This window comes from Zea mays, chromosome 9 (genome assembly GCF_902167145.1).
Source record: "Zea mays cultivar B73 chromosome 9, Zm-B73-REFERENCE-NAM-5.0, whole genome shotgun sequence".
Taxonomy (NCBI): domain Eukaryota; kingdom Viridiplantae; phylum Streptophyta; class Magnoliopsida; order Poales; family Poaceae; genus Zea; species Zea mays.
The window spans coordinates 119898729-119918227 of NC_050104.1; the positions used below are offsets into that span (position 1 = coordinate 119898729).

General features: G+C 44.6%; 1 protein-coding gene across 9 annotated transcripts in view; it reads left to right on the top strand.

Moving 5' to 3' along the window:
- Window positions 1-358: 358 nt before the first annotated feature.
- LOC103638919 (protein ARABIDILLO 1) overlaps window positions 359-19499 on the top strand; it is a 52081-nt gene continuing 32940 nt past the window's right edge. For 4 of the 9 annotated variants that reach the window (XR_004852737.1, XM_008661709.4, XM_008661707.4 and 1 more), the window contains exons 1-9: window positions 359-2121; window positions 2210-2368; window positions 2458-2538; window positions 2887-3018; window positions 7520-7647; window positions 7771-7858; window positions 8418-8512; window positions 9184-9247; window positions 10230-10405. Coding sequence is in view for 6 of the 9 variants with exons in the window: in XM_008661709.4 (XP_008659931.1) it covers window positions 760-2121; window positions 2210-2368; window positions 2458-2538; window positions 2887-3018; window positions 7520-7647; window positions 7771-7858; window positions 8418-8512; window positions 9184-9247; window positions 10230-10405 (2285 nt within the window). In the remaining 3 variants the exon portion in view is untranslated. Of the gene's footprint in view, window positions 2122-2209; window positions 2369-2457; window positions 2539-2886; window positions 3019-7519; window positions 7648-7770; window positions 7859-8417; window positions 8513-8668; window positions 8794-9183; window positions 9248-10229; window positions 10406-10475; window positions 10546-19499 lie in introns of those variants that run through there. The other 5 variants (XR_559105.4, XR_002266060.3, XM_008661712.4 and 2 more) reach the window with 5 other exon arrangements.

Consider the following 19499-nt stretch of genomic DNA (forward strand, 5'->3'; position numbering starts at 1 on the left):
CTCCAAGAGACTAGCTAAATAAGTTGCTAAGCTAAATTTTGGCTACTCAATAGTAAAATAAATCTCCAAAAGACTAGCTATATGACTCGCAAGCTATCTAACTCTTTAAATTGGCTATCTCACTAGCTAAATTTGGCTAGCCACCAGACTAGCCAAACTAGATAGATAGTCTGTTGAACTGAGATGTTATATATATAATGTAATCTTTATAAAAACGTAAATAGATAGTCAAATAGAGAAAAAAAATGAAGAGTCTCTTGGAGATGCTCTTAATCCATACGTATTATTGAGATGTATTATTGAGATGGATTAAAGTGTAAATTAATTTAATTTATATTTAAATCCACTCAAGATTAATCAAACAATTTAATAAGTCGTCTGGATCAGTTTATCCAAAGTTTAACAAAAACACTGTTTTTAGTGTAAACTACACAGAAAAACTACACAGAGTGAAATTTCGGAAGCACGCAGACCCGGTCGGATCCACCGGCCCGCGGAACGGATCGAGGCCACCGGCATCCTCCGCTTGCGTCGCATTGCGGCGCCGAGCTCGAAACCCCTGGATCGGTTGCAGCTTTCCCACTGCCCCCGCCCGATAACGCGGCGGTAGGGTGGTGGCCTGTCGATCTCGCGGCGGGAGCCGGCTAACTACCTGCCGTTTTGTGGATTTGTGTGCGTGCTTGATTTTGGTGCGTGTGGTGGCGTGGAGTCGCCGGCGGGGGGGGGGGGGGAGCTAGGGTTTTGGTTTGGGCTTTCGGGATGACGCGCCGGGTGCGGCGGCGGACGTGCAGGGAACGGGAGGGTAGGGTGGTGCGGGGCGCGTGGTGTGTTGTTTCGGCGAGGCCGGAAGGCGAGGACGATGCGGCAGCGGTGGAGGTGGACTGGAGGGCGCTGCCGGACGACACGGTGCTGCAGCTTTTCGCGCGGCTGAACTACCGCGACCGCGCCAGCATGGCCTCAGCGTGCCGGGCTTGGCGAGCGCTGGGCTCGTCATCCTGCCTGTGGAGCACGCTCGACCTCCGTGCACACCGCTACGACCGGGAGGTGGCGTCATCGCTTGCCTCGCGGTGCGGGAGCCTTCGTCGGTTACGCCTGCGCGGCCACGAGGCAGCAGAGGCCGTCCCGGCCCTCTGCGCGCATGGTCTCCGCGAGGTGGTGGCCGATGGCTGCCGCGGCCTCACGGATGCCACGCTCGCTGTCCTCGCCGCGCGGCATGAGGACCTCCAGAGCCTCCAGATCGGGCCCGATCCTCTCGAGCGCATATCCAGTGACGCCCTCCGCCACGTCGCTCTTTGTTGCTCCCAACTCCGCCGCCTGCGCCTCTCGGGTCTCCGTGAAGCTGACGCGGATGCCGTCGGAGCGCTCGCCCGCTGCTGCCCCCTCCTCGAGGACGTGGCTTTCCTCGATTGCGGCACCGTGGATGAGACCGCTCTTGCTGGTATCCACTCTCTCCGCTTCCTCTCTGTAGCAGGATGCCGGAACCTGAAATGGGCTACTGCATCCACCTCCTGGACTCAGCTTTCCTCCCTTATTGCCCTTGACGTCTCCCGCACGGATGTTTCACCAAGTGCTGTTTCACGGCTCATTTCCCATGCCAAAACCCTCAAGCTTATATGCACGCTGAACTGTATTTCTGTTGAGGAGGAACAGCTTCATAATCCTGCTGTTTTTAGTAACTCTAAGGGCAAGGTCGTGCTAACGATTAACAGTGACATCTTTAGATCTTTTGAGACCATGTTTCCAATTGTGGATGCTAAAGAGCACGGGGTTTTCCATCAGTGTAACTGGAGTCACAAAGACAAGATAGCTGGTGATATAACAACATGGCTCGAGTGGATCCTGTCACAGTCACTTCTCCGAATTGCAGAGTCCAACCCACAAGGCATGGATGGTTTTTGGCTGCAGAAGGGCACCACACTGCTGCTTAGACTATTGAAGAGTTTGCAGGAGGATGTGCAGGAGCGGGCAGCCACTGCACTTGCTACGTTTGTAGTTATGGATGACGAGACTGCAAATGTGGATCCTGCAAGGTCGGAGGCGGTGATGCAGAATGGGGGCATCCGAATGTTGCTGGACCTTGCAAGGTGCTCAAGGGAGAGCGCACAGTCTGAAGCAGCAAAAGTAATTAGTTGTTTCTCTCTGCCTGTTATTTTTTAGTGTTCTTGCTTGCATTTACCATCTTCTCACATTAGTTAATGCCACCATGAAGGCTATTGCCAACTTGTCAGTGAATACCAAGGTTGCCAAGGCAGTTGCAGATGAAGGCGGCATTACAATACTCACTGATTTAGCCAAGTCGATGAATAGGCTTGTTGCTGAAGAGGCTGCTGGTGGCCTTTGGAATCTCTCTGTAGGCGAGGACCACAAGGTTGTTATTCTATGGATGCTGATTCATTGCATGTATAACTTATTATTATTGGGATGTTTTTTTGTGATAATTCAATGGTTGCACTTCAGGCGTCTATTGCAGTATCTGGTGGTATCAAGGCCCTGGTAGATCTAATATTTCGTTGGCCTGCTGGAACCGATGGAGTTCTTGTATGAAGCCTTCAATGCTCAATTTCTCATATTTCTAATGGCAACAACTAATATGCAATCAGATCTTATCTGCAAGCGTGCAAGCGAGGCTCCTGATCCGTTAGATCTCGATCCAACCACATATCACATTTAACACATAAACCCTTCCACCACCGGCTCGTGCAGATTTATAGGAAACCCCCTAACAAACTACAACTATATCTACAGTTGGATCATGATCTAACGAACCAAAAGGTTCGCTTGCACGCTTGCACATAAGGTCTGATTGCATATTAGTTGTTGCCATTTCTAGTATAACTAAGTATCTAGACCAATTAGTCTATATATGTTCCTATATGTTTTCTTTAGGAACGTGCTGCTGGTGCGCTTGCAAACCTGGCTGCCGACGACAAGTGTAGCTTGGAAGTTGCAAAGGCTGGTGGTGTCCATGCTTTGGTTACACTTGCTCGATCATGTAAACTTGATGGCGCCCTAGAACAGGTAAACGACACATGGCACCAGTGGCGGATCTAGGATTTTTGTTTAGGGTATGCCGTCATAAATTTTCCATGTGCATTTGGAATAACCATGTGCATTTGGAATAACCTATATATATATATATTGGTAAATAGCACATAAAGCATAACATTCAACAATTAAATACGAATGTCGCAAAATACACACCAATAAGCTTACTCGCATGCTGCTTCTTTGATGCATGCTTCCGAAAAAGTGATGCAATATCCCCACCTCTCTTCATAATTCAACCACTCTAGAAATAAAAAAATCACAGCGCATCAAACACCAAAAATTCTAAATAGTGCAAATTGTCATCCATTAAACACATAAACTATTGCAACTGAAGCTACGATTTAGAAATTAGAAATTGCGGTTAGTTAAACAAACCTTGGGGTTGGGATTCCACCTACTGGCCTAACCCTAACAAGGCCATAAACTTAGACCAGGGGGCAAAAGAGGTGAGGAATAGGAAGGTGCTAACCTGCGGAGAGGTGCCCGAATTCAACGAGGGGAGTACCAGAGCAGAGCGAGCGCCTGGGGGCTGGCCTGCTGGGAGTCGCCCACGCGTGGACTGGGAGCACTAGTTGGAGTAGAGCGAGTGCCCGGGCAGGGGGCTGTCCGATTTGGAGTCACCACACATGCAGTGTGCCGCCATATCGTCACCGCGTCTCGACCAGGCAACGATGCAATAGCTGTTTGCTTAGGTCCCAGCCGAAGGGAAGGGGTGGTCCTTGGTGGTGTGGGCCTTAGGGTATGCCGCAGCCCACCTGGGCCACCCTGTAGGTCTGCCAATGCATGTCACCTTCATTTTTTTTCTGTCAGCAGCGACTATTCATTTATTATAGGTGTTCTGGTACTGCTAGTTATATGAGCTCCATGAAACCAACATGATGTGATAAATGCCAAACACGACAAGGATCATGCAAGCTCTCATCTTTGATTTAGTCCTTCATAGCTACATACCTATGCATTTGGACATATTACATGTACCATCTACATCATATTGCTTGGGTATCAAACTTTGCTTTACCATATAAGAAATAAGCTGCCCATGCGATGGACGTCTCATTAAACACAAATCACTAGCAAAAGCTTGTGAGTTATCATTTTATCGTTTCATAAGTTTATGCCTTGGGTGATGTAGTTGATCATCATGTTAGTCTTACGCAGTACACACTAAAGGTCCCCAGTTTGAACCTGGGCTCGAATAGTCCGTTTTTCATTTTACCAACATTTAAGTATGAAGGAAGGAGAAGGGCGGGCCTGGTGCAACGGTAGAGCCTACCGCTGTAATCGGAAGGTCCCGGGTTCGAGCCCTAACCTCTGCATATTATGCCGGTAATACTTGGCGCTTAAAGATACCACCCTTCCCCAAACCCCGCACAGTGCGAGAAGCCTACGACACTGGGTACGTCATTTGAGTATGAAGGAAGGAGAGGAGCGGAGGACATATATATAGGATGGCTAGGGTCTATGAGAGGAAGACAAGGGACTTCAACCAAATTAAGTGCATTAGGATGAAACATAGCACCTCTTGGTGGAGGATGAGGTCAAACATAGATGGCGAGAGTATTTTAACAGACTGTTCAATCATAGTCACAAGAAACAAGTACAGTGGTAGCGGCCCTGGACCCGGAAATGTTGTCCCCAACCCGAGTACGCATGGTCTTTTTCGTTCCCACCGTGTAAAAACCTCTCATAAGTAACGTACCACGTTCCTCGACCCTATCGACCCGATAACTTTGTGACTATGTTTCAATGGGAGAATGGGACACAACCTTTAGTTATGGCTCTTTTGATGACACCAATAGCCGCTTTGTGCGTAGGATCCAAGAATATGGGGATTAGAGAGGCATTGAAAAGGATGAAGGGGGTGGGGGTTAAAGCGATGGGCCCTGATGGTATCCCAATTGAGGCATGGAGATGCCTCGACGACATAGCTATAGTATGGCTAACCAAGTTCAACCATATCTTCCGGTTGAACAAGATGCCGGACGAGTGGAGAAGTATATTGGTACTGATCTACATGAATAAGGGAGATATTCAAAGTTGTGCTAACCAGGGAACTAAGTTGACGAGCCATAATATGAAGATATGAGAGAGAGATAGAGTTACCAAGCATCGTAGGAATAACGAGGATTTCTATTAACCAATTTGATTTTATGCCCAGAAGGTTAACCATAGAAGCAATTTTCTTAATAGAACAATTGATGGAGTAGAAGGACCTACACATAGTATTCATTGGCATGGAGAAGGCCTATGTCAAAATACCAAGGAATGTTATGCGGTGGGCTTTGGACAAACATAAAGTTTAAGAAGTACGTTGGACTCATTAAGGATATGTATAATAACAATGTTGTGACTAGTGTTCAAACAAGTGACAGAGACACGAATGACTTCCAGATTAGAAAAGGACTACATCAAGGGTCAACTTTGATCCCTTGCCCTTTTGCCTTATTGATGCATGAGGTTACAATGGACATACAAGGGGATCTCTCTTTATGTTTTTTTGCGAATGATGTAGTGCTAGTTGATGAAAGCCGTGCAGGAGTAAATAGAAAACTGGAGTTGTGGCGTGAGACTCTAGAATCCAAACGTTTTAGACTCTTTAGAACTAAAACCGAATATATAAGTTGTGACTTTGGCACTACTACATATGACGAAGGAGATATTAGTTTGGAAGGTCAAGTAGTGCCCTGGAAGGATACCTTTTGGTATTTAGTATCAATGCTACAGAGAGACAAGGATATTGATGAAGAAGCAGAGTGGATGAAGTGGCGTCAAACATCTGGTGTTCTATGTGACAAGAGGGTACCGTATAAGTTAAAATGCAAGTTTTATAGGACGATAATTAGACCTACTATGTTGTATAGTGCAGAATGTTGCCTACAAAAGACGACATGTTCAACATATAAGTGCTGCGGAAATGCGTATGTCGCGTTGGATTTGTGGCCATACAAGACAGGACCAAGTCTAGAACGATAACATACCTAATACGCTAGGGGTAGCACCAATTGAAAAAAAGCTTGTCCAACACCAGTTGAGATGGTTTGAACATGTCCAATGGAGACTTCTAGAGGCACTAGCGCGTAGTGGGATGCTAAGACACAATATCCATGGGAAGAGAGGTAGGGGAAGGCTGTTGACATGGGAAGAGGCAACTAAAGGAAACTTGAAAGGATGAAATATATCTAAAGATTTAGCCTTGAATAGGAGTGTATAGAAAACAACTATCCACGTGTTTGAATCTTGACTTGTGGTTTTTGATGGGTTTCAACTCTAGTCTACCTCGACTTGCTTGGGACTATTTTTGTTGTTGTTGCTGTATAGGTCTCAAATTGGGCCATATAATGTACTACCTCCGTTTACAAATATATGACACCGTTGATTTTTTTCGAAAACTTTGACCACTCGTCTTATTCAAAATATTTATTAAAAAATGTAAAATTTTAAGTCAAGCACAAACTACCTTAAGTGATAAAACAAATCACAAAAAAATAAATGATAACTCATTATTTTTTTGAATAAGATGAATGGTCAAAGTTTTTTAAAAAGTCAACAGTGTCATATATTTATGAACGGATGGAGCATTTATCAGGGTTGTGAAGGTTTGGTGTAAATTTTCTTACTTGATATACTTTCTACAAGCTTATGTGTTTCCCTTCATTGCATATACATATTTATGACTCCTGTTCTGATCAGGAGAATGGAACTCTTATAACCTACGCTCCTACAGTACTTAAGTTGTAGTTTGCTGCTGTATTATCGATACTTCACTAACCCAATCAACAATCATACTGTATCAGACACTTCAATACACTGGTGCTTTCTCTATATTACCGGTGTTAATTCCTTGAAATTGTGTACGGTCGTACCCTTATCGTGTATTACTGGTAAATAGGCTTGTTGACTAGGATTTGGGTTTAGCCTATTGTTTCTAGCTTCAATGTTTGGTTTAGACCTTTTTAATTTGCTTTTAAGCTGCTCCAATGATGTTTTTATGTAGAAGCTCCCTGCCTAACTGTCTTTTTAATGTTCACCATCTCTATTTTTCAGCGTTCACCTAAATACTAAATAGTCGGTCACCTATTATGTAGCCATTTATTTGGGCTAAATGGCTGTTTAAAAAGAATAAGCAGCCTATTAAAAGGATATGATTGTCCACTTTGTAGCATTTAAATAGGCTAAACGCCTGTTTAGTCTAAGTAACATTCCTTAGGTCTTGAGTTTGACTCCTCGTGGGAGCGAATTTCAGGCTGTGATTAAAAAGATCTCGTTCGTCCCACGCCAAAGCGCACTTCTAAGGTTCCGGTCACGGTCGCGGTCATTCTCACATGGGATACGGTGCCGCTGTTTATGGGTGGGGCAGGAGTTCGGGGTTTTCTCAATGTATGTGAGAAGGTCTTCTCTTAATACAGTGCCCAGGGGCTGTATTACCCCCATAGGCCGAGTTTTTTTAAGGCTACTTTTCTTATATCTGCAGGCTGCAAGAGGTCTAGCTAACTTAGCTGCACATGGGGACAACAATGACAACAATGCTGCTGTAGGTCAGGAAGCTGGGGCTCTGGAGGCACTAGTGCAACTAACAGGTTCTCAAAACGAGGGTGTAAGGTATACATATAACTGTTTTGATATGCTCCAACTTGCATGCCTTCAGGGCTCAATACGAGCATTATCCCTGATAGTTCATACAAATCTGCATTAATATTTCACAACTTCTATGTATCAAATTAGACAAGAAGCTGCTGGTGCTTTGTGGAACCTGTCATTTGATGACAGAAACCGTGAAGCCATTGCTGCAGTGGGTGGCGTTGAAGCTTTGGTAAGCCCTTTTGCCCGCCGTCCTCTGCACCCCATGCCCTTTGGTGTCCATTAGCTGTTTTTTTAGAAAAAAAGAATATAATATCCTGGCCTCAAAATTCACAAGTGAATGAGTATAGCCAATTACAACAGACCCATAATACTTAGACTATGCTTCACCAATCAGAGTACAAATTACGGAACAAAGAAAAGAGACTCAAATTCCTATCCTATTTCTTCTTTGACACATAACTTGCTGAAGAGCTTAGAAGACATCTCTGAAGAGACTTGTATACTTTTTAGTGATGCAGAATGATGCTGTCTTAATATAACAGTTAAAGTAGGCTAAAGTTGTTTGGTTGCAATCTTTGTACAAGAGTTATCTTCAATTTTATGGTGAAGTACGATGTCAAAGACACTAAGCCTGTGCAAACATGAGAAAGTAATTGATAATACTGATAGGATGCCAAAATATTTCTAGGAACTCTTCTATCCCAGCCCTTCCATATAGTCTTAATCTCACTTGAATAGAATAGAAGATGTATGTTTCTTCTTTTCAGATAATGACTTGTGTTTCTTAGGTTGCCCTAGTGCAACAATGTTTGAATGCTTCAGAAGGCCTTCAGGAGAGAGCTGCTGGTGCATTATGGGGATTATCTGTTTCAGAAGCTAATAGGTAACTTCAAATGATAAGATTTTCCTGCAGTTGTATTTATACTTCAGCATAAAAGGCATAGGCAGCTTACCACTTTCTTATAATTGGTTCTTATGTGCTAAATGAAATTATGAAAGAAATCTTCTCTGAGTTTAATTTTATCTTTTTCACTTCAAGCAAGGTTGCATTGTTGATGAAGTACACTCGAGTTTGTTACTCTGTTGTGTTTCATGACAAGCTTACAATATGTTGAGTGGATGCCATAACCAGTTCAATCCAAAAGCTTAAGCTATCAGGAGAAGGTATGCAATCCACGTATACACTTCAGCACCCCAACTCACGTGTAGCTAGAGAGAAAGGCTCAAACGTGGAAATTAAGTGGGCGGAGGAGGCACAAATGAAGCCTCTGTCAGTGGGTTGAACTGGTTAGTGCGTCCACTTTAACACAATATACCATTTTGTTGATAACATATGGTAGTTCAGCTTAAATTTTTGTGGAAATTTCTAATTAACCTTTGTTGATGAAGTAATGAAAGGTAGCATAGAAGGGAAGTACATGAATAGAAAATTAATGTTTATTCTTCTATTTCAGAGGCGCCTGATTCTTTAACCTTTTGAAACTTGTGCCATTCTTGTAATCATATTTGATTCCCACGTTGTTGATAACTTCAAATTTTCTTTGCATTGGTTAGCATTGCAATTGGGCAGGGTGGTGGGGTTGCACCTTTGCTCACATTGGCACGCTCAGAGGTTGAAGTAAGTTCTGTTTGCCCTTTATGTAGTCAACAAGTTTGACAAATAACTGTTCATGTACGGAGATGTTCAGTTACTGAAGAATTTTGTATTGTTTTTACTTTATGAATAAAAGCCTTCTGTTGGTAATACATAATATTGCCATGAGAATTCTCTGAATCCTTCACACATTAGTCACTAATGCCCGGATGTACAAAAATCATTAAATATGTGGCTGAAAAATTTTACCCAGGTTCAAACTCATTTGACTGCACCATGGCAGCTTATGATTTACTTAGGGGGTTTTTGGTTTGAGGAATCACTCCATCCAACATGAGGTGGTGCATCATGAGTCTATTCCTTAAATTTGGTGGGCTGATCCTATTTTTCATGTTAGTACTAACTAACTATGAGAAATGAGGTGGTGATGGATTAACTCATTCCATTACACAAACCAAACAAAAAAGTGAGGAGTGAGAAGATGGTTGACTAACTTATTCCTCAAACCAAACATCCTACTAATGTTCTGTTTTTTTCAAGTTAATCACATGGTAGTGTTAGTTGTACCTTTTAAATGTGCAAGCTCTTGATTCATTCTTCTGGATATGGATATGGATATGCAAAAACTATTCAATAACGTGTTGAATTTCTTTGGTGTATTTTATTTCAAGTGATCTCAGATTTGGTGACGCTAGATAGCATTGGCCGTTATGACATAGTTTTATTTGTATGAACACATCACTCTCATTTCTTAAATGCTTGGAAAATTTAAAAGGTTGGCATGCCGCACATGCGCCATTCATTTTTAGTTTAACTGCCTGGTTTCAAGTCAAGTAGACTGTTCATTTAACCATTCCCATCAATTTGTTTTGGTAACTTTTGCTCGGACTTTGCAGCATTAAGTGATATTAGTATATAATAGAAAGTTTTCATACTTAGTACTTCTGCCTTGGAATTGGAAACGAAAGATGTTTGTTCCTTAGACAATGACTCCCTGTTTCCACAGGATGTTCATGAGACAGCTGCAGGGGCACTATGGAATCTTGCTTTTTATTCTGGTAATGCTCTCCGCATAGTCGAAGAAGGTGGGGTGCCTGTTCTTGTAAAAATTTGCTCATCATCAGGGTCCAAGATGGCACGCTTCATGTCTGCACTAGCACTAGCATATATGTTTGATGGAAGGTATCGTTTTTGCTTATTTTTCTTTATTGCTACACGTGTTTTCCTATTAATATTAGAATCTGTTTTTTAGTTCTTAGTTGAGCAAGGCCTACAAGCAGCCGGCACTTCAAGTTTTGTTGTCGGTTAGGCTTCAAAATTCTGTATGTTTTATTGATTATTACTTTTTTTTTCTCGAAAGCGCAGGGGAACTGCGCCTTTAATTATATTAAGAAGAGGAAAAAAACATAATACAAAAAGACGCTCCTTACGGAGGCCAGAAACAAGCATAAAGAAACAAATCCATGAGGAATTCAGGCTACCGACAATGGAGCAGCCAAATAGGAGAGACCCTTGGCTCCTGCTAGTTCCCAAAGGTTTCTCTCCTCATCAGCCTGCTTCAGGATTCGAGAAAGGCTGGGGGTCTCCATCAAACTCACATCTATTGCGAAGGTTCCATATCTTCCAGGCTCCCAAAATGATGAGAGAATTCAGCCCTTTCTTGACCATTCCCTGCACTGCCTCAGCAGCCCCCTTCCACCACTGTAAGAAGGATGTGAGGCCAGGCTGTGGGGCCAGGGCATGTAACCCAAATTTCCTTAAGAGCATATACCAGAAAATTCTTGTGAAGACGCAGGAAATAAGGAGGTGGTTCATGGTTTCATCTTCCTGGTCACAAAGAGGACACCTGTGTGGGTGATTCAGGCCCTTTTTGGCCAGACGATCAGCAGTCCAGCATCTGTTGTGTGCCACCAACCAAATGAAAAAACAGCACTTTGAGGGGGCCCAAGATCTCCAGATTCTTTTGTAGTGATCAAAAGTAGCAGATCCTAAGAACAAGCCTTTATAAGCTGCTTTTGCTGTGTATTTACCATCAGAAGCAAGGCTGAAAACATGTTTGTCCCTTATGTTTGGCTGTAACTCAATCTCTGAGAGGGATTCCCAAAGATTTAGATAATCGACCAAGACTCTTACTGTAAGAGCCCCCCAATATCTGAAATCCATCTCCTGTTTAAAAGTGCTTCTTTCACCGACCTTCTGTTAGCAATTCTTCTTGGAATAGACTTGTACAGGCTGGGGGCAATATCAGAGATTCGAGTGCCATGCAGCCATCTATCATTCCAGAACAAGGTGTTTGAACCATCCCCAACCTTAGAAATAAGGGCCATAGAGAAAAAAACCCTAGCTTTGTTTGGGACATGTATGGGAAGGTTTGCCCAAGGCCGCCCCAAATCAGTTTTCTGCAGACACAGCCATCTCATGCGGAGAGCCCAACAAAGCTCTGGGAGACTAGAGATTCCCAAGCCTCCCAGCTCACCTTCCCTAGGCTACCAAACAATGTTCTCCCTTTGCTTCCTTTCTGCCTCTCCATAGAAAACCTTTTCTTATCTTATCAATGGCATCTAAGGCCCATTGGGGAATGTCAATTGCCATTGCTAAATATACCGTCATGCCTGTGAGAACATGTTGCACCTGAATTCTCCTTCCTGCTCTGGACATCAAGTCAGCTTTCCAATTAGGGAGTTGATCTGCAATTCTTTCAACAAAGGGCTGGAACTGCTGCCTAGAAAGCTTATGCAAGGATAGGGGGAGCCCCAAATACCTGCAGGGGAAGGTTGCCATCTCACAAGGCAGCAAACTCTGAACTTCCATCAAGGTCCCCTCGGGGCATTGGATAGGATATACATTTGATTTCTGTGCATTATTTACGAGGCCAGAAGCATCTCCAAAAAGTTGCAGGATGTCTAAAGTGATAGAAGTTTCTTCAGCCGTAGGATGTAAAAACACAGCCACATCATCTGCATATATAGAAATCCGATGGAGCTTCTTTCTTCTAGATAACTGTTGTAGCAAACCTGCTTCTTCCGCTTTAGAGAATAAAAGGCCAAGAACATCCATAACTAGGATGAAAAGCATGGGGAAAGAGGGTCTCCCTGCCTAAGCCCTCTCCTATGGGCTATATGTTCCCCCGGGGAACCATTGAGCAACACTTGTGTAGTGGAGGAAGCCAATAACCCACAAACAATATCCCTCCAGATATGACCAAAACCAATCTGCTGCATGACTTCAATTAGGAAGGGCCAGGTCACTGAATCAAAAGCCTTAGTGATATCAAGTTTGAGGAGCAGACGAGGCAGTTTTTGTTGGTGTAACAGCCTTGCAGTTTGTTGTACCAACATGAAATTATCTTGGATGAACCTCCCCTTTATAAATGCGCTTTGAATCGGCGAGACCAACTCATTTAGCCTTTTGGCCAGCCGGTTAGCAAGCATCTTAGTGATCAGTTTTGCAAAACTATGCACAAGACTAATAGGCCTAAAGTCTTTGACCTGCTCTGCCCCATCTTTTTTCGGTATCATGGTAATAAATGCCGTGTTGAGCTTGTAGAAATTGTTGAACTTCCTGCTCCAAACTGCCCTAACTGCAGCCATAACTTCTGCTTTAATACTACCCCAGCAATCTCTATAGAATCGCCCTGTGAATCCATCCGGCCCTGGGGCCTTATCCAAAGGCAAGCCTCTAATGGTTTCCAAAACCTCTTGTTCTGAAAAAGGGGAGTCTAGATCAGCTAGATTGTGTCTAGGCAGTCCAAGGGCTTCCAGATCAATAGTCCTTTTCCTGTTTCCACAATGTCCAATGAGGTTTGTATAAAACTGATCCACTGCCGCTGCTTTTTCAATATGGTTGGTTAGGATACGATCTCCATCAACCAACATGGCTACGAAATTCTTCCTCTTACGATGCCTTGCATGCATATGGAAAAATCTTGTATTCGCATCCCCCTCTTTGAGCCATGAGATTTTTGACCTTAATCTTGCCATGGTTCGTTTAAATGAGGACAGCAGCAAAGATTGTTTTTTGAGCCTGTTTTTAAACCAGATCTCTGCCGGGGTAAGAGGTCTTTCGTCATGTGCCATCTCCAGCCTATGCAGCAAATCCTTTGCCAAAGCTAACTGCAATCTTACATGCCCAACCTGCTTGTCACTCCAACCTTGCAATCTTCTAGCTGTCACCTTTAGCTTCTTCTCTAGTGTCTGGAAAGGGCATCTGACAGCGTCGACTGAGACCCAGGCTGAATGCACTTCCTCCTGAAAACCTTCAAGCTTGGTCCAAAAGGATTCGAAATGAAAACGCCATTTTCCAGGCTTATTGTCACTGAGTCCCAAAAGCAAGGGACAGTGATCCGAATCAAGTGACGCAGCACTATGGAGAATAACTCTAGGGAAGGTTAGCTCCCGGTCCACAGAACAAAACACTCTATCAAGCTTAACAAGGACGGGGTTATCTTGCTGGTTAGACCAAGTGAATTTGCGTCCTAGTAGCGGAATCTCCTTGAGGGCAAAATCATTGATCCAACCCCTGAAACGACCCATCATAGCTCTATTATAATTGGAGTTATTCTTATCTGATGTTTTATAGATGAGGTTAAAATCCCCAGCCACCAGCCATGGACCAGCACAGGCTGTTCTGACATCTCTGAGTTCCTGAAGAAAAAGGATTTTTCCATCATCTCCTTGAGGCCGTACACACAGGTAAGCCACCAAGCCTGCCCCTGCTCCCTGCACAACTGGACTGAAACACTGTGATTGTCGATTCTTTGCTGCCCTGTATGACCTATATGTCTTTTCCAAGTGATCAAGATGCCACCACTTGCGCCCATTGATGGCAGGTAGACATAGTCAGAGAACTCAGCTCCAAGCATGGAGAGGATAGTTCTTGTTGAAATGCTCTGCATTTTAGTTTCCTAGACACATACCACATCCACTTGAGAAGAGTCCACTAGCTCTTTAACTGAGTCTTGCCTTACAGAGGAGTTCATACCTCTTACATTCCAGAATAAAATTTTGTTTGGATTCATGGATAACAGTCTACAGAACACTACCACAAAGAACGGGGGGAGGAGCTTAGGCTTAAACAAGCACTTCTGGTGGCGTGGGCCAACCGAAAAGGGCTGACAAGGCCTCCACCTGGTTTTGAGAAAGTGGGTGCTTGAAAAGCTTTGTATAAGTCTTGAGGGCCTCCTGACTGATGCCTTCAGCAGTTCAGCATCAGTAATGATCTGCAGGGCTTTCATGGCTTTTTTGGTGGCCCTGCCACCCCAATCTTGCATGCTGAATTCCACCCTAGCTCCAGCGACCCGTCAGCTTCGTCTTGGCGCAGCAGCAGGTGTTGTTGGAGAGGGTGGAGTTGCTTTCCTGCTGTTTTTGTTTGGTGTCAGCAGACAAGCGTCAGGTCTTCTACAAATTTTGTTGAGGAACTCTTCCTTTCTTGTCTCAGCCGGAGCACCCATGGTTGTGAGGGCGTCAGGTCCTGGATCAGTTGTATGCCCATTCTCCATTACCAGCAAATCCTTTCCTGTTCCATCTTGTTGACCGTCATGAAATTGACTTGCTCTTGACCCTCTGCGGTAATAGACTTCCAGAGTACTAGTTGGCTCTGTCTGCAAGGTTGCAGCTGTCTCAAGCGTCCCAGGCAGATACTGAGGCGAGACAGGCTCAGGCATGGCCATCTCCAGCGGCCCAGTATCTTCAAGTGGCGAGACAGCATCTGGGGTCATCTCTGGCGTCCCAACTCGGGGCCGGGGCGAGACATGCACAGAAGGCACAATCTCAAGCGACCCAACTCGAAGGTGGGGCGAGACAGACCCATACATCGTCGTCTTCAGGAGCCCAGATAGACAATGGGGCGAGACCGGCGTTGGAAGCCTCGTCTCTAGCGGTCCCGGGCAAGGCTGGGGCGAGACAGGCCTTGGGAGCCGTGTCTCTAGCGGCCTAGTTGGCCGATGGGGCGAGACCGAGGCATTCTAGGCCATCTCACGCGGCCCATTCAGGCTCCGGGGTGAGCCCGGCTCTGTTTGTTCACCAATCGACATATCCACCAGCACGGTTTCAACAGTCCTGTCGCATGCAGCAATCAAGTGGCATCGGGGACTATTTATCTTCCCTGGGGAGATCTGTCCCTCAATAACTGCCTCGGGAACCTCTCTGTCTTCCTGGGGCTCCTCGGATACCGGTGTTTCTTCAATACGCAGAGAAGAAAGCGCATCACGCTCAGGATCTCGCTCAGGATTTGATGTTTCCCCTCCCGAGGTCCTTGACGGCGCAGGAAGCGCAGCCCGAGGCACCAGAGTTGCAGCACCACGTCCCAACGACAACTGCGGGCCCAGGCGAAGATGAACCGGTCGCCGCTGGAACTGGGAACCGCTCGAACGGCGAGACTGGGGGTCCTGGTCCTCGCCGCCACCGCCGTCACCATCAGGTCTCCTGCCGTACGCTGGAGGTGGGGGCGGTGGAGGCCCCATGTCCGCCGCAAGTAGGTCTGTCTGGGTAGCGCTCACACTGATCTTGTAAGTGAGGCATCTCTTCTCAAGCGTGTGCAAGCCTGGCTCGACGATGTGGAGGTCCATAACACGATGTAATCTTCCAGGATCGAAACACCAAGCACTGACCCGAAAGGATGAGTAATCTTTCTTTTGCAAAGTATCAGGATGCACTTCCGATATCCAGCATGAGTCTCTCAAGATGTTTGCTGCCGTAGAACGAAACCAAGCGTGCTCTGGAATCCCTCTAATCTCAACCTCCACCATACCAGACATGATCGTCGAAGATGCATGAGTAAACCTCGACCAGCGCTTGAACTTCAAACTGAAATGAGCCCCCCTATATGCCTTGCCATCATTAAGCACCCTTGAGGCATTTTCTTCATCAGGTAGAATCAAGAGGAAATCCTCTGGCAGGACTTGATGAATCCACATGGCTTCAATATTGACATCAAAATTATGAGCAACTTCCTCTAACACTTCAACTCCTAACACCTCCGGCCTAGTCCCAACAACGGTTACGAACAGGGCACGACGGAGAGTTACCTCTTCACGCGCCATCTCGGTGGTGAATTTCAAAACACAAGAAGGCAATGTCTTCTTGAATATCTCCATCTGTCCTCCAGACCTCAGCGCCGGCATATGGACCTTCCGGGGGGCTTCAACATTATCAGATGAAACCGGGGACATAGAGCCTGGACCAGCACCAGGCATCAACGATCCTTTGCCCCGTTTGGAACGTCTTTTCTTCTTGTTGCGTAGGCTTCTTTGAGAGTCGCCTGCAGCAAACATCCTTGAGGTGTCTTCCTTCAGCGCGGGTTCCAATGGAGTGTTGATCCTCCTCCACACCGACCTTCTTCTATGGGAGTCTGCAGCAAACGGAGGCGGGTGTTTCTGCTGCCCTGCCAAACGTTGCCACACTGAAGCTCTCTCACTCTGGTTACTCAGCTGTTGCCACACAGAGTTCTTCTTCGCTGCTACTGGGAGGGAAGGACATCCGGCGGCCTGGTGTCCAAGCTTGTAACACTTAAAGCATCTAGTAGGCCGGCGACAGGTCACAACAAGATGTGTGGAGGAAAAACAGTTATAGCATTTTCCCCGAAGGTCCACATGGGACCAGCGACGGGGAAGGTGATCACCGTGAAACTTACTTCTGCACTGCACCACCTGCCAGCCGTCCTTGCCCAGTCGCTGGGGCACCAACCGACTCTGCACCTCAGGTCGTGAGCCGACCACCGTCTTCTCTTCACTGGCTTGTTTCTCTGTCGTCACCGGGGTAGAAGCCACATGGTTCGTGGGGGTGGCTAGCAGGGCTTCTTTATAGGAATGGGGCGCTAGGCAAGAATCTCCAGAAGAATCTGGGCTAGCGTCACTCCACCGCTGGGACTTCGGACGACCAACTTGGGGGTCAGGGATACTCCTAGCCGGGGCACGTAGAGTGGGTTCACTAGGGTGGTCGCCGGGTCCGGGATGGAGGCCAACGAGGGGTGGTGGTGGGAGGACAGGGGAGAGTGGGCGGGGTTGGGTGTGTGGAGGCCATCTTTGATGAGTACAGAATATAGAAAAGGAATTAGGATACAACTATTTCCTTTATTGATTATTACTACTGGTAGAATGGGATCAATATCATGTTTGTAGGGTTAATATGATGCATTTGCTTATGAAATAGTTTTCATCAAGTTCATTTCAAGTTTGGAGGATTTCTGTGTTGGCATTTAGAAGAGCCATCTGTTAGATCTTTATCATGTTCAATTTCTTTGATCATATATTGCTAGAAGTTCTATTTGTAACTTGTAAGCTGACTTTTATATTTTGCTGCTGATCATTGAATCTTTAGAGTTCAAGTTTAGCAGGTCTAAAATGTTATTTGCAAGATTCATGCTCTGCAAAAGGTCTGCATTCATGTAGATGTAGGAACTAGGTTGGTTTTGTCTGGATGTGTGGTGGTGTGGTTTTCATAAATGGCAAGTCAAACTGCAATGTTGGTTGTTAGAGTGTCCTATAAACCACATGACATGGAGTCTTGCTAGCTTCAACACTCACATTATGGGCCTGCTGGATCTCCTAAAAATTATGAGAATGGGACCCAAACGAGTGGATTCCAGGAGGAGATTCTTCCAACCACCAAATCCAGCTTAACCACGTACACCATCCATTTGCAGATTGTGGGTGTTAAGCACCTTCAACCATGTATAATCCAGGGATCCAAACATACCTTGTTATTTCTAATCCAGAATCCAAATTCTACAGTTACTCTCTAGAATCCAGATTCTAATAGTCTTTTGGAGATCCAAACATGACCTAAATTGCATAAGACATAAGGTAGAATATATTTTTGACACTTCACAAATTTACATAGATGGGGCCAATGGTATATTTCACCAGAAGTAGTATTATTCTTAGTTGTGTATTGTTTTATCAAATAATTTTCCATTTCCTTTGTAACAACTCAAGCGAACTATACATGTAGTTGCTTGCTATATGGCTCATACTATATGGCTCATATAGTATTAATTCACTGAAAAATTGTGTTGTAGGTAGGGATGCAAGTGGGTACCCAATGCCCAACGGTGTTTTTGGGTCAGGCGGTCAGCTAACTAATTACAGTCAAATACCATTCTATTTCATTTTTTCACTCTCCAGAAACTACGGAAATGCCATCCTAGTTCATTTTATCAATTTTTTTGGGGTCAACCTGATTACCCAAAATAGTTTGAATTTGCATCCCTAGTAGGTTGTTTATGAAGCATCTGGTACCCTGGACAAATTTTCCTATATATACACACACGTTAATTGGCATCCTAGGTGCTAAATAACTATTTGACATCAAATATCCCCGAATAGCGGGCGCGCAAGCAGTCCCACCACCACTCTCACATGCAGTCGGTTACATCCAAAAAAGAAATGCATGGAGCCGGTTAGATCCAAAAATGAAACGGTCAAACACATGCATTCATGGGTTGTTCCACTAAAAAAAAATCAATATCTACTAAATCGAGTGTCAAAGTTGAAAACCGATCTCACCATTGTGTCTGTCGCGATTAAAACTTCAAAACTAGACCCCACTTGACATATTTATCTTAAGGTTTTATCAGGGTCAATCATTATAGTTATTAGAGTCAGTCATTCTATGAATACTTAGTCATTCTATCTTTTAGCAGCAGTCATTCATGGGAATTAACGAAACATCAGTCATTTAGTGAGTCAATCATTCTACAAAAAATAAGCATTACTAGAATGGACTCGAACAAGCTCAATAATACTATAAATACTCAGTCATTCCATCTTTTTAGCTCCAGTCATTCATGAGAATAACTAAGATAGTAGCCATTTAGTGAGGGCAACGTATCAGGTGCCAACCAAGTTTCCGTGCAAACTTCATGCAAACCAACTAACAAATATCACAAAAAAATCTCAAAAAATTATAGATGTACTTCATTGCCTACTCTACCACTGTATAAAATTTTAAGTTCAAATTCATCATATGTTAAGAGATACAAAAAAGAGAAAATTCCAAGATACAAAAAAGTGAAAATTATCTCTTAACATATGATGAATTTGAACTTGAAATTATATACAGTGGTAGAGTAGGCAATGAAGTATATCTATAATTTTTTTGAGAACTTTTTTGTGACTTTTGTTAGTTGGTTTGCACGGAGTTTACACGGAAAATTATAGATGTACCTGTCAAGCGCCTCGACGCCCAACGTCGCTGGACCGCAGCTACGCAGTTCGTAGTCGCGCTCCAGACCTTCACCGTGAGGGGTTCCTCACCGGTGGCTTGAGAGAGGCAAGGGA